Genomic DNA, 26,061 nt, shown 5'->3' with positions numbered 1-26,061 from the left:
TCACAAGTTTCATTTGAAGGCACCATTAGTTGATCAGTTGGTTTTAAAGTTAAAGGCCCTGCACACCCACGCAGGTGTTTTTAATTATGCTTCATTATGCTTTTAATTGTTGATTAGACCTCTGCTCAGGTTGGGTTTATTACATGATGTAACCAAGCAATAAAAGTCCTGCTCTGTGTCTGAAATCCCTCCCTATATACTATGCATTACGCTATATTTATCCCCCATGATCATTCTGAGTGTAAAATGTATTCCCTCGATGCCTCACAAATAATTCCCATAGCAAACATTTAGACTCGTCATAGCAGTGAAAGCACAGGTGTAACTAATAACATTAACGATGCCTCTTCTATTGAAGGCTCTTTGTAGGCTGACAGTAAGTCATGACAGCGAGCCAGCATGACAGACATCTTTTATCTGTTCCTTAAATACCACTGTTGGAGCGTTATCTGTAAGTATACTTCCTTTTTGTGATTAAATGTAGCCTAATTGAGTTTTTCCGTGACCTACTTACTGCTAATTAAGCTAGCTACTGTGCTAGCTGTCCGGAGCTAATGTGCTGCTATTGCTAATTCTGAGAAGTAATTGTTCAACAAATGCTGTTGTGTATTTTAATCTTTTACTTTTACTCCTGTGTGTTTACTAATGTTAGATTAATTACTGTTGTACTTCCTCAGTGTTGTTTTTTCACCTGTGACATTGTTTCTTCCAAACATGAAACTAGTGTACACTTTTGTGAATCCAGTTTCCTTGTTACGAAGTCATATTTGATACAAGTCTTGTTTATGGAATCTCATCGTTTCTCCAATGCTGCTTTCACAGTTTCACAATTGCCTCCAGTAAAAACCTCAAAGGCCGTCTGCTGTCTTCAACCTTGACTGGAAGTGTGTTCAGCTACCCGCATAGCTGTGCACCTACATGCACGCTGAGTGAGTGAGGGCAGAAGAACAGGTAAACCATAACCAAACATCTAATAACAAGACTCAAAAACAGCAGTCTGCCATTCTGGCCGCTAAATCAGTCTAATGTGGTTTTCCAAAGGTCACTTGTCGGTGCCATACGTAACTTTAAAGGGGACATATCGTGCTCATATCCTGGTTCGTACTTTTATTTTGGGTTTCTCCTAGGGATTTTCCCACCGGTTAATAAACTTATGACACCAGTGTTACCGATTACACCGGACATTTTACGAGAAAAGATGATGGTCAATATGTGTAGCGCGCTTACTTTGATCTTTAACGTCGGGTGTCTGGCCTTTCTGGTAGAGTTTTCGCTGCGGGGCCGCAGGTTTCCACCCGGCGCTGCTCCGCCGCGCACACCGGCTGCGACCGCTCCGTCATCCTCACGGCGATTGCCTCATTAACGTTATGGTTCCCTTTTAGCATTGGGTTTAAATCTGAAATATTGCCAAATAGGCGCTTTTGCTTATCGCTTCGACACCAAATCTTCCACCATCGTCTCGTCTGTCAACTCTCTCTCGTTCCGTGTGTGTGAAATATGACACCTGCTACTCTGAGCTGAGACTCCGTACAGAGCAGACACTTTCACTTCACGAAAATTAACTAAATGGGTTTTAGTTCTGTAAAAAAAGCAAAACGACATTACGGTGGGTACGTAATGTAATCGGTGTGTGCCCAACCACTGTGTAACACCGGTAACACAGACTACCGTGGCAAGTCTAGTTTCTTCTAGAACATGTTTTCATGCTTTAATGTTCAAAGAACACTTTATTTTTCTCATACTGTCTGTCTAAATATACCTGTATTCACCCTCTGTCTGAAATGCTCCGTTTTAGCGCCTGTCTCTTTAAGACCCCCTCCCAAAAAAAAACAGTCGGCTCTGATTGGCTTGCAAAAAAAACATGGTGCACCTTTGTAAAGGTAGTTGTCAAGCTGTGGGCAGTATATTCTAATGATCCTGCATGTGACACATAGGAAGGGGAGACAAATCTGAATGGCTTGTTGAATCAAGCAGTAGGCAGTCCACAAAAAACTGACTGGGTTGTCTTATTTCACAGTTTGTGGGTTGATAGACAGTCCCAAAGGTGTGTCCCCTTTAAATAGCTACTTACAGTCAGCCAAATATGTAACTCCTGTGTTTAGAGAGCTTCTTGCAGACAGCTTTACAAATTAAAGTCTCTGGTTTCTAACTGTATGGTTTTAGATCTTATTAGCATTCATTGGGCTTGTCTCTCTGTAGGGGACTCTTGTGAGATGTTTATGACATTAATGTATAAATCTTCATGGAATAGTTTGACATTTTGCGAAATACACTTTCTTGTTAAGAGTTAGATGAGAGGATTGATACCACTCATGTCTACACACTGAAAAAGTTATAAAAAAATGTCCCTACCAGCAGCTCTAAAACTCACCAATAAACAAGTTAAACCTTGTGTGTCCATACACACAAACATAAATGTCAAAACAGCAAGTTGCAGTTTAATGGAGAGTGACACACTGGAACTATTATAGTCACTTACTTCATAAACAAGTCACCTGCTGGCTCTATATTTACCATAAACATAACCGTAGTATCGACCTTCTTATCTAACTCTCGGCAAGAAAGCAAAAAAAATGTACTTCCCAAAATGTCAAACTATTCCTTTAACTGCCCTCCATACTGTTACCTAAAAAGATCATCAAAATATACATCCTGTATATACTTCTGTGATTTAATGAATATTCATTCACAAAATATACATTTTCCAAGACGGCACTGTCTTGCATGTATAAAACACATGACGCAGTTGCTGAGCCATTGGATTTTCAGCTGTTAAAGGGACTGTTTGTAACGTTTTAAGCGTATAAATGTACCGGGTCGGGACACATGCGCCCTCGCATATGCGCACTCGCGTGTGGCTGGCGTCCCCGCGCCTCTGCCTGCTTGCCTTCACTCAGACAGCGCGCACATTCTCGTGTACTCGCTCCACCTCTAGACGTGAACGCGCGCTCACTCCACACTGCAGAAGAGTTAGTTTAGCTCTGAGAATATCTAGTGAATGTACAGTGGACGTTTGTGCAGAAATAAATGCTGCAGCTTCACCAGACAAACAGAGGTTTTCCGAGTCTTGTGAAGGGACGGGACTCTGCAGAGAGAAACCTTGTCGTCTCGTTACCGACTGGGTGCCGATGTCTCCCTGTTCACTCCGGCTGCGGGCGGAGGGTGACGAGTTTCTCGCTGCGGAGCCCCGCTGCTGAAGCCTGCGCTGAGGCAGGAGAAGCAAACACAGTATCAGCAGTGATTCATGGAGAGACCTTCGTCTGGTCAGCTAACATTACTGCCAAGCAGCTGAAATATAGAGTGATATTGTGGTTTTAGCTGACGTGTGACGCCTCACTGTTTTGAGCGATGCTCGTTCATGTCTATGTAGAGCGAGCAAGCGCGAGCCCGACGCTGACTTTCGTTGATTTGACAGACACAGGTGTCGCTGTTAAGAAGCATTTCTGAAAGTTACAAATAGTCCCTTTAAACTCAGTAATGATTATAGTTTTTCACTGCGCAAAGCAGTGAACTATTCGTTCGAATCAAAAGATTCACATCAGGCAAAGGCTAAAATGCAAGTTTATACGACTCTGTAGCGCATCGCAATGCTTGACCAATGTATCTGATTTGATATTAGTAAGAAAAGTTCTTAAAAGATGAATAAATTGCTTAGCTCCAATAGCATTTAATAGCCAAAGCTGTGCTCGCTATACACTAAATGTTCAAGTCATCGTTCGTGGCACGTCATGCGTGTTGAGTTGAATCACCGGCTGCAGCCTCAACGTTAAACAGTCAAACAGTTAAACAGGATCCTTTCAGGTTTCCATCCTGCAGAACTTGGATCCTTTTTTGTGTTTTTTTTTAATCATCAGAAGTCCTCATGAGTGGGGCGTGGAGGAGGGCGTGACGGAGGAGGCGCTCTACACGGGGGTGGACCCTGAGGTGGAGGCGGTAGGGTGCCAGTTGGAGACGGGGATGCAGAGATAGAGCCCATGTTGGAAGGAGGCAGGGCTCTGTTTGGAGGTGGCGTGTACATGGGAGGGGTGGTGGAGGACGGGGGAGGAGTGGACGGCAGAGGGGGGAGCGTTGAAGTTGGCGAAGGGGGCAGATGGAAGACTTGGCTGCCCTCTGACGGACGACGCCGGTAGCTGTGGGGCAAAGTGTAGACGGGCATGGAGTCATGGTTGTAGATGGGATAGCGAGGAGCAGGGTAGGATTTGTCGCGGGTGAAGTTTATGCACTTGCCCTGTAATGAAGAAGAACAAAGAGTAATCAGAGATCATTGAGGCTGGTTTTGTTTATGAACTGTGCAATGTGAGATGTAAAAGAAAAGCTAAACTGCAGATATTCCATGAACAATTACAGTGGCACAGCGATTGGCAGGCTTGGAGGGGTACAGCTCTCAACAGATGGAAAGAGGAAATTCCTCCGTTAGTGAGTGTCATGGAAGGAAACAGCATTCCTGCCAGCCCAGTCGAGCTGACGCTGGGAGCTGGAGCATCTACTCTAAATGACTTCTGCAGACGAGAGCATTCCTCCAGACAATACTGCAGTTGCTTTTACCTTTTGTCTACTCTCTTTGCCACTTGAGGGTGTTGCTCAAAGTCACTTTGATGCAGCTTTGGCTTTTTAAAAATGTTTAGTCCATGGAAAACGTGTAATTAATGTCTTGCAGATAAGATTTCTATTATTTGATCCTTTGCTGATCCGTGATCCTTTGCTCCAAACTTCCTTTGTGCCTCATTTCCAGAGGTCATGAATTTGAGCTCTTGGCAAATTCTTTATCACATCTGTCTGCCAAAAGTTGACATGGCCGGGTCACAATCTTATTAACTGCTTTGTTTTGAATGTGTTCTTATCTTACAGCTGTAAAGAGCTGATCCTGTTTTTCATCATTCCATAGAGGAAGTCACAACTTTCCATTATTCTGTTGTCTCTGGCTTGTCGTTGTGTCTCACCTTGTCTCCAGGATGAGGTCGCATCACAGACACTCGATCATAGCCTTTCCTCAGGAAGACACACAAAGCATCCAGTTTGCCCTGTAGAGAGATGATCACAGATGGCAGCACAAATAAAAAAACAATATATCATATCAGTGATCTCTGATAACAACCGTAATATTACAGAGGTCCTATTATGCTTTTGTGCGTTTTCCCTTTCCTTTAGTGTGTTATATAGTTTTTTTGTGCATGTAAAATGTCTTGATGCCTTGATTGAAGTCCCGCCTTTTCTTCTGTAATGTGGTGATGTCACCAAGTAACACATTTGCATAATGCCTGCCTAATGGCTAGTTTGGCACACCCTCAAATAAAGCTAGTTAGAGCGGAGCTGGAGCGAAATCCAAAGAGTTTGGTTTGGTTGACCAATCACAACAGAGTGGGCCAGCTGACCAATCAGAGCAGACTGGGCTTTTCAGAGCTCAAACAGAGTATTTCAGGCAGAGGTTGAAAAGAGGTGCTGCAGCACAGCCGGTATGAGAGAAATAAAGCGTTTTTAATTACATTAAAGCACGTAAACATAGAAACCCCATAAACGTATGCACCTGAAAATGAGCATAATAGATCCTCTTTAACATAATCTGTGGGCAGTGCAGCAACAACAATCCTTTTAAAAACTGTGTTAATAACAAGCAGGGTTTGTCTGTTTATTTGTGACTCTGCCAGACTGTATCTGCTCCACTTTGTGCTCCAGATGCCTCTTTTTGATTCTTGCATAGGAAGCTTTAAATGATAGAGCGACAGATAAACAAAGAATGTATTTAGTTAGAAATAACACCCGCTCAACAGATTCCATATTCAGGGGTGAACTCAGTTCATGTCTGGTTCTTATTACCCTCCATCCAGCTGACTAATATGTCAGGAAACATATTTTATTAACTATTTCCTGGTCACACATCGTTCCCCAGACAAATAATATTTTTAGATAATGGTGGATGGACGCCATCATAAGGAAGAGGTCTTTGTGTTTTGAAACATCTGGAACTTACATCATGCTGTATATTACATATGTCAACATTATGTAATTCATGCTGTGAAATAGATTTGCTGACAGTTAGATGTCTCTATGACAACTGAGCAAACTGAGGAAGACCATAAGATGTGGTTGAAAGCTCTGGAACAAGCTAGGCAGTGGACCTTAAGCTAAGATTTTTTTGTTAAAGTATTTAATACTCTTAAAAAAACTTTAAAATAAGCAAAATATGAACAGACATCTTACAAATTACAAAATCAAGCACAAATAAGACTAACATGCACCGAATCCCGAAAGTCCTGAGTGAATTAATAGATAACACAATAAAAAACTGGAGCACCTTGATGGGAGAGTACCACTTCTGCGCGCGGACAGGTTTGTGCACGTTGTAGTACGGCCGTGGTGGATCAAACTCCTCCTCGGGCATCACAACTCGAGCGTTTTTGGCTTTTTCCAATTTGGCTCCTTCTTCAGTCGAGCCTTTATCTCCCCATCGGACCTAAACAGAAACAAAAGCTTTCAGCACTGTTCTGTGGTCAGTGACGAATAGCAGGCATGAGAAATCAACCATCATATTTGGTTACATTCGCTATGGAAGCAGAGGGCTGCCATGTTTCCAATTATTTCTAGCCACGTTAGCAGTGTGGCTCTGGTAATGTTTCACCATTTTAGTCCAGACCAAAATAGCTCAAGAACTGTTGGATGGATTGCCATGAAGTTCATTGTTACCAGATGATGAATTCTACTGACTTTGGTGATCAACTGACTTTTACTACCATGCTACCATGAGCTTTTTTGGTTTCTAGAGAAATATCTCAAACAACTATTGGATGGATTGTCATTGTTTCTTAAAAGTCCAGTGTGTTTGTTGCATTTCGGATGATCTATTAGCAGAAATGGAATATCATTTTCAATAGTGTATAATCACCCGAAACTAAGAATTGTTGTGTTTTCATTAGCTTAGAATGAGCCCTTCATATCTCCATAGGGAGCGGGTCCTCTTCACAGAGTCCACCATGTTGCTCCGCCATGTTTCTACAATAGCCCTGAATGGACAAACCAAACTCCGGCTCTAGAGAGAGCATTCCATGTTTTTATGTTGCCTAAAGGCCACCATAGTTCTCCGACACGCTTGTGAAACTGCAGTAATATGAGTTTCAGAGTAAAAAAACATAGTATTGCCAGCCGCCGTCTGACATCCATTGTGTTATTATGGTAAGAGGTCTAGTAGGATGGCCTCTGAGCGAGGCGAACGACGTTACCACGGTTTTGCACTCAGCGCATCACGTTACCGTAAAGGAAGGAGTGAGCGGAGGTGTATTCAGTTGGTTGATATCTGCAACCACACCACTAGATGTCGCCAAATCCTACACACTGTACCTTTTAACTTTTTCTCCATCAACAGGTTTTCCAATAGTTGTTCAATAGTTGGTTTATGACCAAATACCTGTAAAACTAATGACATTCCCATCAGCATTGGCTATACTTTGCATTTAGTCCTAAGTAGTGAATGTTAGCATGCTAACTCACTAATCTAAGATGGTGATCATGGAACACTGTACCTGCTAAACCTGCTAGCATTGTCATTATGAGATTGTTGGCATGCTGACTTTTAAATTGTTATTTTGAGATCACAAGACCATTTAATCACGTCAGCTCCAGGAGAACCCATTTTTACCAATGCCTCTGCTTCTGCATTAAATGACTGCGACTGTCGTAAATGATCTCAATGATGTCAATCTTCGCAACAACTTGACGCTTTATTTTTACATATAAAAATTACTCTTTCCTTGCATATCCAGATGTCTGTGGCATGTCTACATGGAGTTTAATTAAACCCAGTCCTCTGAAATCCGCAAGAAATCAGAAGTTGGCTCCCTTACCTCTAAATTTTAATTGCGACAATTTCTGTTCCAAAGTTTCCGATTTGGGATTTTTCCTAAGCCTCTCAAAGAACAGCAATTAATTTAAACCTGTTTTATAACATAAAACCTCAAAATTCCACAAGACACCCACTGCCAGAGGAAGCCTGTCTTCTTAAATGTAAAGAATGTATCACTAAAGCACTTTTTCAAGTTGTTTTATCATTACCTCGATGCTCACTAAAAAAGCTAAAGTAAATGTCGAGAACGATCCATCACGTCGGGAGTGAAACCAGCTCTGTCAAAGCAACCTTGGAAGTTCATTACTCAGAGTTACTCCCTTACAGCTGCCACAGACGGGCCATGAAGGCTTTAACTTGGCAGAGAACGCACTTAAATGAAGCTGTGCATATTTTCCGTTGCTCTGTTTGGAAGCGGTGGCGCTTCAAGGCTTCGAGTTCACAGCACAGACTCCTCAGACTGCACTACCAGTGTGTAAAGCACTTCACACTTCTGTGTCCTTGACCTTCATCCTCTTAGACAGCAGACACATCTGGTCCCTCTTGACCTGCGGACGTCTCATTTTTTGTTGTTCACATACTGTATCGGGTAGCACAGGGCTCAGATGTCTGACTGCCTCTTCTCATTCCACAAGAAATCTCTTGACATCGTGACTTTTCTTTCCACTGCTTACCTTTTCCTTCCTTTCAAAAATCCAAGCCTTTACACAAGAGTTCACCTTCATTTCTCCTGAGCAGACTGCCAAAAACCAAAGACACTGGCCTGTTGTGTAACCAACCACAAACAAATCACGCAAGCTTGCTAACAGAGAACACATCCTAGCCTCCGGACTTTTGGTAAATCTGTCATGTTTGCAGTTTACTTGCCAGATGGCCTCATCTGGACTCTCGCAGCAACAAAGTGACTCAGTCGCTTCCAGCATGGACTTGCATACTCATCTTTTTTTAAGGAATGAGTCCCTTCCTGTCTCCTTTTGTATTCCTGCTGTATTTGTGTTTGATCTCTCTCAAAGTAGCCGCGTGCTAGACTCGAGACCGCCACGTGTTTCGTCTATGAACCTGAAGACGGTTCATGGATACAGACATGCAGTCGATTCCATTTGAATATTTTAAAGAATTCATGTTTGATATTGAAAAAAGCAGAATTTAGTTGAACTACAAAAATGCACGTATAGGTTTGATTCAGTGTAAGAAAGACCTCTGTGCAACGTACACATAAGTATGATTTGATTGAGATTTTAAAGATTAACATTTCCACTATTTTGGTGAATTTAAAGGTGCTACATGCAAGATTGGGAGCATTTCTGTTGCCTCTGCACCGCTCTTAACATGGCGACGGCTGAATCAGCGGCTCACAGCTAACAGTGCTAACAGTGAAAACAACGACAAAACTGCTGACAGAGCTAACGGTGTTAACCTGGGGTGGAACCGGAGGGTGGGTGCTACGCTACGCCAAACACCGTCGGTCCCGACAGCGTTATCAGCTGTAACCGCTGTATGAGAGCGGTGCAGAGCGGCGGCCGTGAGCTAGCCAGTGGGGCACGCTCACATGCATGAACATGCCCTTAAAGAATGTACTTTAAGTCAGTTTCAAAGTATCAGGAAAACATTGTTGAACACTAACTTTCAATACATATTAATTCATTTGCTATCTGGGTTGCCGTTCTCTCTTTCTACCTCCATTCTCTTGATGCCTCCGACTCCACGTCCTCCGTAGTACGATGCGTCCACCGTGGGCCACCTCTTCTTGGGAAAACCATCCTCATCATCCTGAAGAAGAAGGAAATAGTATTCATGTTGACAAGATGAAAGCAAATACATGAGACTGTGCTTCAAAAACAAGGTAATGATTACTGTAAAGAAATGAATATGGGTGAAGAAACTACTTACAGAGCTGTCGTCTATTACTGGAGGAGGTGGTTCATGAATGACCTGCAAAAAACACAAAAAAGTAATATGCGTCGGTGTGTCCTATAACATAAACACATTTGTATGTTCTTCAGTCTGAGAGGATCCATGATGGGCGCCGTACCACAGTGCAGCAGAGAGGCCAGAACCACCACAGCAGAAGGATGGTGAGCAGCAGCAGCAGGATGAGCAGAGCGATGGCCACAAAGGTCCCGTCAGACTAGAGGGGAGAATAGATACAGGACATAATAACCAGGGTGAGTCTATACTGCACAGAACCTGTGCACAACTTTACTCCAACCTCAGGTTGCTTTGTCAAAACATCATGATTTGCTTTTGTGTGTTTAAATTATTTTTGTATTTATTTTATATCGATACAACTTTCACTTTTCAACCATAGATAGTCATCATATCAATTGGCTCTTTCATGTCTTCTGAACAATATTTATCAGGGTGAGAAATAGTTTCAGAGGACATTATGGATTACTTTCAAATGTTATAACATCTTGTCAGCATCAAGCATGGATGTATTATAAGAACTGGATACCAGACCCCAAGATGGCGCCTATTTATTCCAATGAGAATTGCTCGTCTGGCGCATACCATGTATGAATAAAGGGAACTGGATTCAGCGTTGGAGGCGGAGGCCGAGTTCATTCCTATAGGAGTTGCTCAGTGGCGCATGAAGCAAAAAATGTTTGACTTCCGAGTATAAAAGTACCCGGATCATCCAGCAATCTTCCGTATCCATTGGGCCCATACAGCAGGCGCAGTAGAGTTTCCTTTAACACCGCCTCCCAGCTCTCAGTCTGGGTCTCATTCACATGAATGGCGGAAGAAAAATAACTCTGGATTCAGCTATTAGTGCATTTTACAACTTTTAGGACCAAATTATTTAAAAAATGGCTATTCAAGTGTTCATACTGAGAAGTTTTACCTAAAAAAATTAACCAAGTTACAGTCGTCTCTTTCCCAATGTAAGTCTATGGGAAAAAGTATTTTTGGGCCCAATGGCATCACATGAGGGACACGGAAGTTGTAGTACTGCCGTTTGGCCCATAGACTTTAACATTGTGATGACGTCACAGATTGTTTTTATCGTTTTTTGCGGCTCGATGAAAGTTTTACAAATATAAAACCAGTTCAGAATAGAAAGAGTCATTTCGACCTTGTTTGCAGCTCAAGGTGTTCTGTCAACAGTTTTACAGACGTCTCTTGTACAATGGCGGTCTATGGGGAAAATGCTTTTTGGGCCACAGGGGGATTTTTTTGCTGCAATACCGCGAGTGGCCTCTGGAAAAAAATTGGAAGCAAGGCTGAGAGGCGTCGTCGTATTCAGGTCTCATTATACATCCATGGCATCAAGGCCAGCAAAGTGAGTCAGAGGGTCAAGCTGCTGCAGCTGCAGACATGTGTGACAGGAGTAGTTTCTTCAAAGATAAACTGAATGAAACAGCTGACGCACACAAGAACAAAAATAGTTTTTGTGATGCAATGATTCCATATGGCCAACAATACAATAGTAGGAGTCACAAAGTCACAAAATAACAAGCCAAAGTCTGGACTGAAGTTCATTGAATACATTTAGCCATACGCTGATGTGTGAGTTCAGCTCTTTGGAGGGATCTTGCTTTACATTGTACTCACACAACTGACTGCAGTAATTGTGATGGAGCTTGATATGAAACTCAGGCCATTATTCATGCTCACGTAGAGAGTGGCAGACCTGTAGGAATGGTAGGAGAATGGTAAATTAGAACGATGAAAGTTGGCCCATTCAGTACTCAGTCTAATACGACCCAGACTGTCTGTGAACGGTAACAGTAATCACTTACGTTCCCTCTTTTTCCAGAACAGGAGCTGGGCACAAAAGGTAGGTATCTCTCACCACCAACGGTCTTTTCACTGCGGAAATTAACAGAAGAATTTGTATCATGATATGCTTTAATGATGTGATTTGAGGGGTAAATTACAAGATAAGTCAGGATCATTGGTGAAAAAGAAAGTAAAGTGATGCAAAGGAAAAACGTTTGCTTGATTCTTCTCTACCAGTCCTGCAACTTCAGGAGATTCAAGCCTCAAAATATTCTTTTTTGTTATTGAATCCTTGGACTTCCTCTCCTTATGGAAAACGAAGCAAATGAGGGAGGGTTGTGGTTTATTTACCCTGGCTGAGTGGGTGTCTAGTGTGTGCAAAGACAGTGCTCGTCCCTGATGAGATCCACATTCCCCTGCAGACATCTGAGACTCGTTGAGCGTTATACCAGCTGATTTAAAGAAGGGGAAGATGGTGTTGATGGTTTTTGAGGGGAGGACAGGGATTTAAATCATTGTGAGCCGCAAAGAGCCGCAAAGAGCCGCTCTCCCCCCCGCCCGTCCCCATCTGTATGGCCACAACTAACTTGGAACAATGATGTTAATGGCTGCTGAGGGAAACTGCTGCTGTTCTATTCTATCTATTAATAGTTTGGATTCACACACCTACACACCTCCTGTTGTCTTCAGTCAATCGCTTCACAATATAACGTGGACCACAGAGGATGAGGTGATACAGTTATACTGGTTAATATGTTATGTTTGAACAGATCCATGCTAGTCGTTTCCTTCTGTTTACAGTCTTTTTCCTCTTTGGGGCAGAACTCCACAACAAGCTCTCACATTTAACATATTACAGCCTTGTAAAGTTGATATGGCTAACTTGTTATTTGCCTATTTATAAATCCAGCAGACACACAGCAACATTAGCAATCATGTGTCTGGCGAACTGATACATGTAACTCCAATATTCACTCTTTTTTAGCTCCATTTTGGTCTCCACCAACAGTATCCGTCTCTTTAGCTGCCAGTGATGTAATGTAACAAGCCCATTTACTCAAGTAGAGTACTTAAGTACAATTTTTAGGTACTTTACTTGAGTATATCCATTTTCTGCTACTTTATACTTATACTTTATACTACTTTTTACATTGTACTTTTTACTGCACTACATTTCTCTGACAGCTTTATTTACTGTACAAATGTATATTTTGTATTAATAATCTGAATAAACTAATACATTATGATATATTATTGTAGATTAAGCTGCCCAGCAGTTAAATATTTAAAATGTACCACACCATAACCAGCTGTAATCTTAATGTGATGTATACAGTCATGCATCAATAATTATAACCCAATATATATATTATTATTATTATTATTATTATTATTATTATTATTATTATGGGCCATTCTGCATAATAATAAGAATTTTTACTATTAATACTTGTATATTGTATATATTTGATTCTAATACTTTTGTTTTACTTGTAATAGAGTATTTTTACACTGTGGTATTACTACTTTTACTTAAGTAAAGGTTCCAAGTACTTCTTCCACAACTGTTAGCTGCTAAATACTCCACTATGTTCACCAGCTAGTTGCTAACTTTGTCTGTTTGTTGTTTGGTGCTGGGCAAAACAATGAGCTGAAAGATGCTAAAATGCTCCGTAGAGCTGAGGAGGACTGCGGAGTCAGGTGAAAATTTGATGTGGGTTTGTTACTATACAAGTGACTCATTTCACATTACGCACTGATTTGACCCATTGTATTTATAAAAGTATGGATTAATACATCTTAAAACCACAAAAAACATTATAAAAAACCTTTTTAATCTCAAATTAGAAGTTTTTAATTCTACTATTTTTTTTTTTTTAATTCTAGTTAAACCTTGGAGCATTTACTTACTCAAAGTAATTGTGTCATTGATGCGAAAGCTGCAGAGCACTTTCTGTACGTCTCGGGCGTGAAGGAAACCATTTCCTTTGATTACCACCTGGAAAGATTCTGGAAAGAAGTGGGATTAAATGGAACATATTTTATATTTTATAATCATCATATCATTTTGTCTTTGCAGTAGGATGTGCAATGTGTATTTTTGAAGAAGCTTACATAGTCATAAATGTAATCTGGTAACATATATATACTGTATATAATATGCTTGTATGTAACTTTCAATTACAGTGTCGTATCTAAACTAAATATGATATAAATAACACAGGTGTTTGTGTGTTTTCTTTACCTCCTTCACAGATGCTGGACGGCTCTACAGCCAGGATCTCAATGCATGATCGCTTCAGGATCTGAGAGGGAAAATAATAACATAAAAAACTGAACTAAAGGTACAGTAGGTTAAATTATGCGATGAGGTATTTAATCATCTTTCTGTGATCTAACAGTGCCATGCTTGTGTCTTTCACACCGAGTCAATGACCCCTTGTAGCGCCTCAAATCCATCATTCACCGGGAAGACGTGCTCCGCACTGTCAGCTATCGTTGAAAGCTGTCGAGACAATTTACTGAATGATTAACTGATGTCTTATAGTTTGGATTGATTCATTCATCTGCTGGTTAACTGGTTTATTGGTTGACATATTGGTTTACCTGGGTTTCATTGAAGTCTTTTACTCCCACACAGTACACAGTGGCGCCCAACTGGCGCGCTCTGCCGGCCTGAGACATTACACAAACAACAAATAAGCTTCAGTAAAATGATGAATGAATCAGTAAATCACAATGGGGAGAAAAGTGCAGTTGCACTGCTATTTATGGGTCGAAACTTTAAAGCTTTTTCCACTTGTGGACACGCTTCCATCAGTGATGTTGCTGCTAATGTTAATATGCCGGCTGCTGGAACACATCTGCTGTGACATCACTGAGAGTCATGTGACCACAAGCACAACAAACCTGGAAGCTTTTAACCCAAAGAGGACAACACAGCAACGTCTCTGCCGTGTGTAATTCCAGCCCGTTAGTACAAAAAAGCATATGAATGACACAATGATGCGCAAGGCATTTGGCACGCAATAAGAACGCCTTTCTTGTGTTCTTCTTGCTATGTAGTCTGTACTGACATCTGCGTAAATATGCTAAGCTCGGAGTTATGTTATGTTGTTTCTGTACGTATTTTACTTAGTTTACGTACTTATTTTAAGGCCATCCATGATGTTTTTCCTAAACCTAACTAAGTGGTTTTGTTGCCTCAACCCAACTGAGGACGTTACTGTAGTTTTGTTGTGTTGTGTGCAAATGACACGAGAAAAGCCTAAAATGCATCCTTATGACAAGCGGAATGTCCTTGTAATGTCATGCTATTTATACGCCTTCCTGTGAGACCGGGTTGGTAATTGACTGTGAATTTACAATTTAAGTTATGTAATTTTATATTATAGTCAAGTAACAAAGTGAGGGGGAAAATAAGTGCCATGAATCATTATTACATGATGGTGATGAAGCCACATTATGCATTATTATTAACAGCTTTTGGGAAAAGGGTTGGTTTGAGAAAAGTGAGAAACGTTCAATAATGTAATGTTTAAATTATGCATTACACTCAGCTGGTTTTCAAGTCACCTCTCTTTGTGCCAGGTCAAACTGATTTTCCCTCAGTTCACCGTCCGTCAGAGCGATGATAACACTCGCTGTCCGGTAACCTGAAAGTCAGAGCCACAGATTGGAAAAAAAATAGCTGTTTAAATAATGATAAAAAAAATCCTTGAAATCCCTTTTTGTTGTATTTTTCAAAATATTTGGAACATAATTGTCACGTTATGGAAAGAGCAGCCGTGTTTTTGTTGTTAATTCTGTCTTCATATGAAGATTTTACCACATGTTTGAATGGATAAAAAAGTAGAAGGAATGATTAAGTGTTAAAAAGGAAAACGTTCTGCTCACCGTCTCCAGTCCCGTAGTATATTTGCTCGCTGGCCTGAGAGAGAAGATTAGAGGCGTCAGTGACGGACTATAAATTTAAATGGGCCTCATTTAAAAAAGAGTTAAATGCCATACTGTTGGGTAAGTAAGATCAGTTTCCCATTGACTTAACAGATGTCTTACTCTTTGAAAACCTCTGTGCATGTAGGTGTCTCCACCTGGCTGCACCATGCTTAGCTCCTCCAGTCCGGCCCGAATCTGTTCTCTGATGAGAATAACAATGTATATTAATTGAAATGGAAGAGATGGCACAGATAATTACACTCAAATAAATACAACAGACATACAAATAAAAGAGTGAGGCTACGCATGTATGTAGGCTACCTGTCTTCTGTTAGTGCCATGAGAGTCCTTCCGTCTGTTGAAAATACAATAAAAGACATCCGCAGCTGAGGACTGGAAAATAATAAGAAGAGACGACTGTCACGTTTTACATTCTGTTATTTTTCTCTGAGGTGAGACATTTCAGGCAAAAACATAGTGTTTTCATACACTGGTCATTTTGATATTTTGGGATATTTTGCTTCCATAACATGTCTTCTTTAAGACTAGTCGAAAGAAAACATCCAAAATACACCCTTAGGTGTTTATTTTACTACACTTTGTCTATTTGCGTCTGTAGATTTCTCCTAAATTCACCAAAACTTAGCATTAGATAATGCCTCGTGCATATTTAAACATAAAATTTCAGAAAACTTGTGATACAAAAGATAATTGTCTGGTAAAGGTTCTTGGTGATATCTATTGGTTAAAATGTTTACCCTATTACCCTGTAGTGTCTTCAAAATGTATGGAATTTTACAATGCATATTTAAAGGCCGTTTTCTCAAAATGAGGTCTTTCTCATACTCTGAGCCAGAAATCTCCACTTTACCCCACCAAACTTTACAATTTCATTCCTATCTATACTCTGAAGGTTTTTACTGAGGGGGTTGTTCATATATCATTCATAGCCTGATTTATAGAACATTTTATTCCTAAAAAACAATTTTTTTGTATGGCTGTTGACATTATTTTCTGATTCTGATTGATAAAAAACAGATATCCAACATTCCCTCTATAAAAACATTTCACTCTAATATGTCAACAAAATTAAATAAGAATTTTCAACCTGGCTTTATCCAATGTTCAGATTTCTGTTCTGGAAATTTATGCAAATAAGTACAAATTTGATAAGATAATACTTCATTTGCACATATAAACATACATATTCAGAAAAACTTAAAAAATGTGTCTTAATCTAAGTAATCAACTTGGGAAGTTTCATGGTGATATCTATTGGTTACATTTTTTTCTCTCCTTAAATCTGATGTTTCTGTGAGGACCTACCTGATAAACTTGTGAGCCAGGTGGTCAACAAAGTAGTATATCTCATTCCAGTAATGTTGCACACTGCCAGACCTGAGAAGAAGATTCAAGGAATACCAAGTAACTAAAATGTTATAAGATGCCCTCCAGTTTCTACGTTTCTATGTCATGCAGTCATTTTAGTAGAGTAGTTGAACACAAACAATGAATCAACTTGTACATCATATAACCAAGATAAAACACTGCACTTTGCATCTACTCTATACTGTAAACATTGAAGTATGTACTACAGTTAAAGAACTCGCAAAAGACAGAAAAAAAGTCAAATTACATGCAGCTGAACTAACTGAAGTGATGCATAAAAAGGTGGAATGCCCCTTTGAAGCTTGAGATTGGCTTTGAGATAGTGATGTGAGCCGATCAAGGACTGCATCATTCTTGCACTGTTTACATCTAATAATTATTTGCATTATTAATTAATCTGCTGAATCGTTTGATCTATAATAGAGTTGTTTGTTTTGTCCGAAGTTTAGTTCAAAGCCCAAATATATTGAGTTTACTATCCAATAAGACAAAGAAAAGCAGGATATTTTTACATTTGAGAGGCCTTAACTGGTTATTTATTTATGCATTTTTGCTTGAATGAAATGATTTAAACAATGAATTTATCATCACAATTGTTGCCTATTATTTACTGACTGTTGACTTTTTAATATATATTTTTTTTATTTATTCGGTGTGACATAGTACGAACAGGTGACACATTATACAGACATTAACATAAGACGTCTGAAACAGATGTTATGATTTGAATATGGTACAGATTTGTTATCTCTCTGAACATTTAGCATAAGGTTTCAAACTTTATTTAAAATGTAATATGTTTAAATAACCAAACTGGTATTCCTTGTGGTTTAAACTTGAATTACTTCTTATGCTGTAGCTGCTTTGTTTTACTGTTGCCTCTGTGCCATGAACTATCAGCATTTTATATGTAGCCCACTGTACAGTATGTACGCAGTGTATGAGCCCATCTGTGTCTTTATCATAGTGAAGTTAGTGAGTTTTAAGCCTTTTGTATTTCCTTCTGAGTGCTGATTCTTAATATTTCCACATTTTCTTATGTGGCTTCACTGCTCATTTTTAAAATACCAAACAAAAAGTGAAGAAGTGCCACGTCGTTTTCTCAAATGTGCTTAGCTTCATGTCAACTCCTGATGTTGAAAACAGGTGCGGACTCGAGTCCAACAATCAGAAGATGAATCCAGCTTTAAAAGCTAAGTCAGCAATTATGGAAGCACAAATATGCATAACCTCTTCTCACGCTGCACTGCCTCTCTTCTTCTTCTCCTCCCTGTCTTATGTTTTCATTTATCCTGTGATGTGAGTCCCAGCGCAGAGACGGCCAAAAAACTCTGGATCTCTGGAACATCTGGCTCCAATGGAGAAAGGGTTGTGCAGACTGACGCAGAGAGAGCTGAAGTCGGGACTAAATGTGAGCTCCTGTCAGTGAAACGTGGCCGCACGTTGACAACAGGAATCCCTGCAGAGTACTTTATCATTTATCAAGCGAATGCATCAGCACTTTGCAAATGATTCATCGTTGTGAAAAGACACTTTCTGTCAACTAATAAGTTATAGCTACTAGTGTTTTTATGTGATTGTTTAGAGGGAGGTGACAAAACTTAATGCAGGAGAACATTAAAATGAGCTGGCTAACAAAACAAGAACACATGACTTGACATTAAGGAGCTTCACGTTAGCTTCATGACAGTTTAATGGACAGTTAATTTAACCCTTATGTCTGCACTGACAGGGCACTCGGGTCTCTAGAAATCTGCTTCTGGGTTTGGTAAACAAAATGACACAGAATTGCAAATAGTCAACTAACTGATTGGTTGATCGACAGGAAATTAATCTGATAATCAATCCATCATTTTCAGTCATTTTCAAGCAAAAGTGCCAACCATTCTCTAGTTCCAGCTTCTCCAATGTAAATATTTCTCTGTTTTATATGATTGTAAACTGAATTTTTTGCGTTTTGAACTGTTGGTCGGACAAAAGAAGACATTTGAAGACCTCACTTGAGACATGCGATGGGCGTTTTTCCCAATTTTTAGACCAAATCACTAATCAATTAACAATAAATGAAAAAAGTTTACTCCTCGGTTTCAAAAATTGGAAAATGATGGAGCTATAAAATGTTGTGGTTGATACAAACCACATCCTAAACCACAAGAACTCATCAGATCTGATGACTGAATGAGTGTCACTCTCTCACCTTTTTATGATTCAACATTTAACAAACCTGCCACCTTAAGCAGAAGGAACTGGACAGGTGACATTTCAAAATAAACAGACATTATATCCTTGTGTGCCATCTGGATTGACAGGCACTGAGCTTCGTTGTCACCTATTTGATTCTTTTTGTCTTTACGCAGCCCAAAAACCTGTCCTATTTTCAGTTTACTTAAAGCTGCTTTTACTTTTAAAGCTGCTAGTTATAGTACAGTAGCACATGTTTGTCATGCAAGTAGCCCATTAATGTCTTCTGGAGATCATTTGCACCTGTGTTTTCAAAGCTGTCTCAGATGAGTCATGCACCAAAAGCTGAGTAGAAGTAGAAGCACTCACTTGTCCAAAACAAAGTACAGGTCAAATCCTCCATAGCAGGACGACCCTGCCTCCCTCCTGTCATGGATCTGCCCCGCGCTGCCGGCCACCAGGACCGCCACCAGCATGCCCAGTTCCACACCGAGCAGGACCTGCCTGCACCAGCACTGGGACATCACCCCAAGTTTAAGAGAAAGCACCAGCTCAACCAAAGAGAAGGTCAATATAAATTCTCTCCAGGTGGAGATTTTCCGCCACTTTCTCTCTCACAACACACTGATGAGGTCAGCCATGCTGTGCAGACCAGTCTCCAAGGCATTAAACGCTCCTCTCTGTATCAGGGTCCCATCTCCTCAGCAGCAGATGTGTGCTGGCAGAGGAGGAGTGAAGCTGGTGGGACTGAGTCTTCGGCTCCCTCTCTCTCTCCACACTTAATCATTTTAGCACACGGTGCCATGAGTTCACATCAACAGCATTTCTTCTTTGTTTCACTGTGTTGTTTTTCTTCTGTTTGTCTGCACAGCTTTCTCCAGATATTTTTTCTTGCTAATACTTTTGTTTGTTTTTGTTCTTTCACTTTTCTTACAGGTTCGATTCTACGCCTACCCATCAGTGCCACTTAGTGGTAAACACATGCACCACGTAAGTCATTGCACTTAAACATAAAATGGTCATTCAGTTTAGTTTATTTAAAAGTGAGAACAGAACCTGAGTGAAAACTGGAATAATGACATGTTGTGTCTCTCCTAAAGTAACACTTTTATTACCTTCTAATGTCAAACACAGTGAAACCTTTAGGGATTCACAAAAGAAAAGAAATGCTACACAAGGATTTATACACATGTGGAGGAGAGGTATACAAAAAAAATGGATTATTGTGAATTTCTGTGCAATTTCCAGTTTGGTTAAGAATCAGAAAAAACAAAATATTCAGATGAATCTCTTAATGGGTTGACCTGAGAAGGGGAATAACAATGGCTATAAGAGACTATAAAGAATCAGTATTTCTCCATAACAGAAAAAAAGGAGCTTTCAAGCATGAACATAGGAAAGATCTATTATCAACTGTGAGAGCTGAGGAGCACTACAGACAAGATACAACGTGTTGAAGTAAAATCAGAGGTGCTGATAGGTGGATTTTGTGGACAGAGTCAGGCTAGTTATTTCCCCCTGCTTCCAGGGTTTATGCTAAGCTACGCTAATCACCTGTTGACTGCAGCTTCATACTGTACATAACATTTTAGAGTGGTATCAATCTTCTAACTCTCTGCAAGAAAGCACAAGTGTATTCCTTTTCCGATATTTAGTCATTCTACATTAGAGGTTCTGACAGTTCATCACTACAATGTTGGACTTTCAATTAAATAGGCCTCTGTCTCAGGCCCCTCCTCAAAAATGCTATGCCCAAACTGAATAGAGTATATCTCTGCAACTACAAGGTCTATTTGAATAATCTTGGTGTCATAATAAAGGCAACACTTGGGATATTTCTGCAGAGGTGTAAGCATCAGTAAATATGTTACTGGAACAGAGTAAATGAAGATGGAACACAGCATAAATGAAAGACTTAATTTCTGCCTAACAAAACTCTAGAGTGAATATCCCTTTGGAATGATCCAGTTGCAGCCCAAAACCTCTAGCAAACCATATCACAACACCTGAACATTATACCTGTGCACAGACTGATGCTAATAAAGTGAAGCAGAGCAAACTCAGATTTAGTTGAGGCGTGTTAAAGCTGAAGTAGGCGAGAGTGGAGCAAATATGATTAAAAAAAGTTATTTTCATAAAACGGTCGCTATACCGTGACAGTAGTACATGAAGCCTCTGTGTCCTCCGGTGCTCCTGACGGCATCTGCAAGATTTCACATACCGGATGAAAAGAAGCAGTAAGAGCTGATCTGAGGTCCGCTGTCCAGCTGCCGTCTATGAGAGCCGTCTGTCAATCCCTCGCGAACTCCGACCAAACGGTCAAACTAGGCAGCGCTGATCAAATATGAATCAATATTATGTTACGTTAATGCCTATTTCTCACCTCAAATGTTTTTAGAATCATCTTGTAGTGTACAGTTTAGCTGTAAAATTATAAAGTTTGTGAGGCCGCCGCCATTGTGAAATCTGTTGAAGCAACGCCAAGTTCCGGTCACATGGTTGGAGCACAGCCGATAGGAACGCTCTCTCAATGAAATGACCTGTGATTGGACAAATTCTCCCGTCACGGGCTAGATTTTCCAAATCCTGAAAACAGAGCCATGAGGAGGTGCAGAAGTCTAGTTATCTCTCAGAACACTTGAATTACAATATGATGAAAGGTTATTATGGAATTTTTGCCCAATGATGCCAAAAATATACTGACTACTGCTACTTTAAGGTGGGAATTTTCTCAAGTAACTGTAAAACTCATTTAATTTAATTCACATGTCACTATGGGTTAATACCATCTAAATACAACTGCTTTTGGCTTTGTTTTGAAAAATCAATCTATCTGACCTCTATGTTCCCATTCAAAGAAAATCATAACCCCTTTGTCAATGACAGCTCAGGCCTGTATTGAAGGCCAATGCCTTTAGGAATGAGTGCAGTACCACAATTCATCCACTAGATGGAGACATAGATTATATTTTCACATGTAAAGCTGAGGATAGGCTGGTCGATGCTGGAGGAAGGCAGAGCGCAAATGCTCCTTCATGCCATGCCAAATGAAAATAGACAGCTGGAATCGACTCAAAAATGATCCATTGGAGTAGCCATTAGCAGTGTTGATGTGCCCTTGAACACAAAACAGCAAAGGGAAGACATCATTTATGGATTTGGCTGTTTAAAATGAGGTTTATTTTTTCTCATCTTTGGCTGCTGGTTCAGTGGGTTTGGTCGTAGAGTGATAAGGCTTGCACAGTTGGAGTCTGTGGAGTCTCAGATTTCATAAAGGCATATTGTTTGTGCGGGTAGCACCACTATGTGCGCGCATGCACTGTTAGCTTGTTCTTACTCTGTGCTCATTTAGTTGGTTGGTGTTGGAATTGTGTTTTGTTTTGGTAAAAATGGTTATGAGCTTTTAGCAGAGCTTCTTCCTGTTATGTGGATGTGCAGGATGAATATGTTTCTACATGTTTAACATGTCCTTATCTGGTGTTTGTTGTGATGTATGCAATTGCCCCCGCTATGGGGGCACTCAGGTTCAATTTAAGAAATGAAATCAGCTTTCTGCTGCCTGTGGCAAAACTGCAACTTGTCGTAATTACACTCAGTTTTTTGTATGTAAACCAATGAGCTGTGATGTGTTAAAGGGACTATTTGTAACTTTCAGAAATGCTTGTTAACAGCGACACCTGTGGCCATTAAGTCAACGAAAGTCAGTGTCGGGCTCGCGCTTGCTCGCTCTAAATATACCTGAACGAGCATCGCTCAAAACAGTGAGGCGAAACACGTCAACTAAAACCACAATATCACTCTATATTTCACCTGCTTGGCAGTAATGTTAGCTGACCAGACAAAGGTCTCTCCATGAATCAATGCTGATCCTAGTGTTGGCTTTTCCAGCCTCAGCCTCCCAACTGCAGTCGGAGGGAACAGGGAAGACACCGGCACCCGGTCGGAGACGATAACGTTTCTCGCTGCGGAGCCCCGTCACTTCACAAGACACGGAAAATCTCTGTTGGTCTGGAGGAGCTGCTGCAGTTATTTCTGCACAAACGTCCACTGTACATTTACTAGATATTTACTAGTGTGTAGTGAGCGTGCGTTCACGTCTAGAGGTGGAGCGAGACAGCGAGAACGCGCACTGTGTGAGTGAAGGCAAGCAGGCAGAGCAGCAGTGACTCCAGCCAAACGCGAGTGCGCTTATGCGAGCGCGCTTATGCGAGCGCGCATATGCGAGCGCGCATGGGATCCTGACCCGGTACATTTATATGCTTAAAAAGTTACAAACAGTCCCTTTAATGTGTGAGCTTTAGAGGTGCTGGTTGGCAGATTGTTTCCAGTATGTAAGCTAGCCTATATGCTTCTGGTTGTAGCTTCATATTTATATAGCAGATGTGAAATTGGTATTAATTTTCTCATGTAACTCACGGCATGAAACCAACTAGCGTATTTCCCAAAATGTCGAACTATTCCTTTAAAGTGTTAGAAAAAATAAGTTTTGTATCTCCTTTTATATATGACTGAAATATACAGGCCATTTTGAGACCTGAATGTTACATCAGACTTTACAAGACGTGGTTAAACACTGTTGATAATCTCAAAGCAACATTAGCTGCTAAAATAGAGAGATCATTTGACACCAACTAAACTGAAGTGACAGCAGTTGGGCCTTTCACCCAAATAAAAAAAAATCATGGCAGTAGTTCTTTCTGTCTGTGCCAACATAAAACAGTTCATAGAGGAGACTGAATCTTCTCTTGCCATCACTGCATGGCACTGTGCAGCAGTGAGGTAGCTCAGATGAAGAGCAGAAAACAGGATTTATCTCTTGTAAAAATGTGTATTTTCTAAATTTAAGTGGAAAAACTAAATGCAACAGTTGTGTGTGACATCTACAGGGATGGATGAGCTTGGGGGCAGCCGAGGAGGACATTAAACTCATCACACTCAGTAAGTGGATCCTTTCCTCTCTTAAATTGTTCTCTAGCTCTGTTCTTCAATCCGCTCTGGCACTAATGAGGCAGTGTCTCCACACATTATAGCTGTGTGTGTGTGGAGTGGACCCTGTAACCTGCAGGTGGTGTATCCGGTCAAGAATCAACACCTATTGAGAATGTCTTTGAAGCAGGAGTCTCCAGAAAGAGCCTGGGATATTTGTTAGAACATATACAGTATACACTGTTAAGAATTTCCCAGTAAAATAACAGTAAAGAACTGGCAGCAGGGTTGCCTTTATGTTACTGTAAAATTAACATTATTATACTGTCGCTGAAATTTACAGCTTTATACTGTTAATGAAAAATACAGTTTGAACTGTTTTTTTTTTATTAATTTCACAGTATTTTACAGTTAATTTACTGTTTAAAGATACATTATATAGCTTTTTTACACCTTTCTTTTACATTATCTTACTGATTTGTTTTAATGCACTATTTAGGTTGTATTTTCTACATACATTTTAATAAACATTATTTTTTGCCTTGATGAATAGACTTAGCAGGTTACAGACATAGGAATAGTCACACTAAATATAATTAAAGGCACTTGTTAGGAAAAAGGCTATAATAGACTTGTTGACACTTTTCCCAAAATGTGTGTCTCTAGCTGGTTACAAGCACAGAATGCAAATCATAACAACATGTGAGTGAAGAACAGAGCTAATTCACTGATTTTACAATCATGTACAATGTACAAGCCTCACATGTGCAGATCAGGTCCCAGAATTAAAAAAATACTGCATGAAACTGTTACTGATGATACTTTAGACAGTTGATCAGCAGTAAAGTGCTGTTTTTTAAGAATGCATTAAAGTTCAGTTAAAAAACGGCCTATGAGCGAAATTTAACAGGTTTTCTTTTGTATTAACAGTAAAGCACTGTTTTTTTAGCAATAACAGGCTAATACTGAAGAAATCCTGCTGTAAATTAACAGCAATGTTTACAGACATCGAAGCTTTTCTCTTGTTTTTAAGCTGATTATCCAAAAATGATCCTCTATGGACCACCAGAGCTAAACAAAATAGAAATCAAAACATAAAGTAAGAAAGAAAGAAGCACTAAATCAGGTTTAACTCTTACTCACACGTTATATAAACGTGCATAATAACCCATCTGCCTGCAGGTGAAGTGCCCCTCATGGCTGCAGATGCATGTGTGTTTTGCTGTTGAACTGTGTGCGCTCTGCTCTGCGTCCTGCGCGTCACAGCAGCAGAATGGAGACAGAGCTGTGTTTCTAAAAATCACACCGCTGCTGTCGAGGAACTTTTTTTATTATTATTTGCGCTATTTTTCCTCTTCCTACAATTACCAACTTTACCTCTTGTAGATATTTTTTATCATAAGTAATGGAAGTCGCTCCAACGTTTATGTTGCTGCTGTGCAGTCTGCGCGTTTCTCTGGAGGCTGATTGGGAGTTTGTGGACACTGATTTAACCTACCTCGGTGATGCAATCGACTACAAGGATCCCTGTAAAGCTGGTACAGAGAATTTTAATTTATTGATTTTTTTGCATTTACTTTTGGTGTATATGTAATGTGTGTTTAACCAATATCCATAGGCCCTGAGCTATAAAGTTAAATGCTCTTGGGAAGACAGTTGGCAATTTAGGATTACATGTAGGCTATACAAATATTTGCATGCTAAAAATGCAAAGAAATAACCTCCATATTTTCATCTTATTGTTAGTTAATTAACAATTATCCAACAAGTGTTAACCTGCATGAGATGAGACTGCAAAATCACTAATATTTTCACAGTCAAACTTACATTTTCTTCATGTGTTTCTGTATTTGAAAATGTCTGTACCACTATATTTACTTACTCTTTTATTTCCATATGGGGATCTATTTAATGTTGGTTCACTAGTAATGTAAAACAAGTGTATTTTAGCCATTGTTGACACAAATCACCTTAATTCAACAGCTCTCAAGTAATGTTCAAGTTCAAGGCAGTGGTGGAAGAAGTAGTAATACTACGCTATGAAAATACTCCATTACAAGTAAAAGTCC

The 26,061-nt window shown here is 40.0% G+C and overlaps 2 protein-coding genes and 1 long non-coding RNA gene across 7 annotated transcripts in view; 2 read left to right on the top strand and 1 right to left on the bottom strand.

Moving 5' to 3' along the window:
* Window positions 1-273: 273 nt before the first annotated feature.
* On the top strand, window positions 274-14,635 carry LOC119478236. The gene is made up of 4 exons (XR_005204408.1): window positions 274-451; window positions 823-951; window positions 9,838-9,999; window positions 13,814-14,635. It is a non-coding gene; the product is annotated as an uncharacterized LOC119478236 (long non-coding RNA).
* antxr1b (ANTXR cell adhesion molecule 1b) lies at window positions 3,545-19,925 on the bottom strand. The gene is made up of 18 exons (XM_037752810.1): window positions 19,436-19,925; window positions 16,823-16,894; window positions 15,818-15,889; window positions 15,617-15,698; window positions 15,455-15,488; window positions 15,134-15,213; window positions 14,165-14,233; window positions 13,983-14,063; window positions 13,803-13,863; window positions 13,469-13,567; window positions 11,578-11,647; window positions 11,390-11,468; window positions 9,867-9,962; window positions 9,725-9,766; window positions 9,512-9,604; window positions 6,293-6,451; window positions 4,941-5,021; window positions 3,545-4,228 (listed from the first exon to the last, which is right to left on the bottom strand). The coding sequence occupies exons 1-18, from the start codon at window positions 19,588-19,590 to the stop codon at window positions 3,851-3,853; spliced, it is 1,803 nt and encodes a 600-aa protein (XP_037608738.1). The 5' UTR covers window positions 19,591-19,925; the 3' UTR covers window positions 3,545-3,850.
* The window catches only part of LOC119478230 (bone morphogenetic protein 1-like), a 26,973-nt gene continuing 20,354 nt past the window's right edge, over window positions 19,443-26,061 (top strand). For 2 of the 5 annotated variants that reach the window (XM_037752805.1, XM_037752804.1), the window contains exons 1-3: window positions 19,444-19,633; window positions 20,003-20,056; window positions 23,953-24,004. In XM_037752805.1, coding sequence (XP_037608733.1) covers window positions 19,541-19,633; window positions 20,003-20,056; window positions 23,953-24,004 — 199 coding nt within the window. In that variant the 5' untranslated portion in view covers window positions 19,444-19,540. Of the gene's footprint in view, window positions 19,634-20,002; window positions 20,057-23,952; window positions 24,005-25,264; window positions 25,531-26,061 lie in introns of those variants that run through there. The other 3 variants (XM_037752807.1, XM_037752806.1, XM_037752808.1) reach the window with 2 other exon arrangements.

This window comes from Sebastes umbrosus, chromosome 19 (genome assembly GCF_015220745.1).
Source record: "Sebastes umbrosus isolate fSebUmb1 chromosome 19, fSebUmb1.pri, whole genome shotgun sequence".
In the NCBI taxonomy this organism is placed as follows: Eukaryota; Metazoa; Chordata; class Actinopteri; order Perciformes; family Sebastidae; genus Sebastes; species Sebastes umbrosus.
This window is presented reverse-complemented; position numbering and strand designations above follow the sequence as displayed.

What these genes read in the sequence shown, in the direction of transcription:
- antxr1b (XM_037752810.1), bottom strand. Translation starts at nt 19,590, where the DNA reads ATGTCCCAGTGCTGGTGCAGGCAGGTCCTGCTCGGTGTGGAACTGGGC. An exon ending in AAGACTTCAATGAAACCCAG is followed by an intron (nt 14,064 to 14,164) that starts GTAAACCAATAT and finishes TTGTCTCGACAG; the next exon opens with CTTTCAACGATAGCTGACAG. An exon ending in GGCCTCTCTGCTGCACTGTG is followed by an intron (nt 9,767 to 9,866) that starts GTACGGCGCCCA and finishes TGTTTTTTGCAG; the next exon opens with GTCATTCATGAACCACCTCC.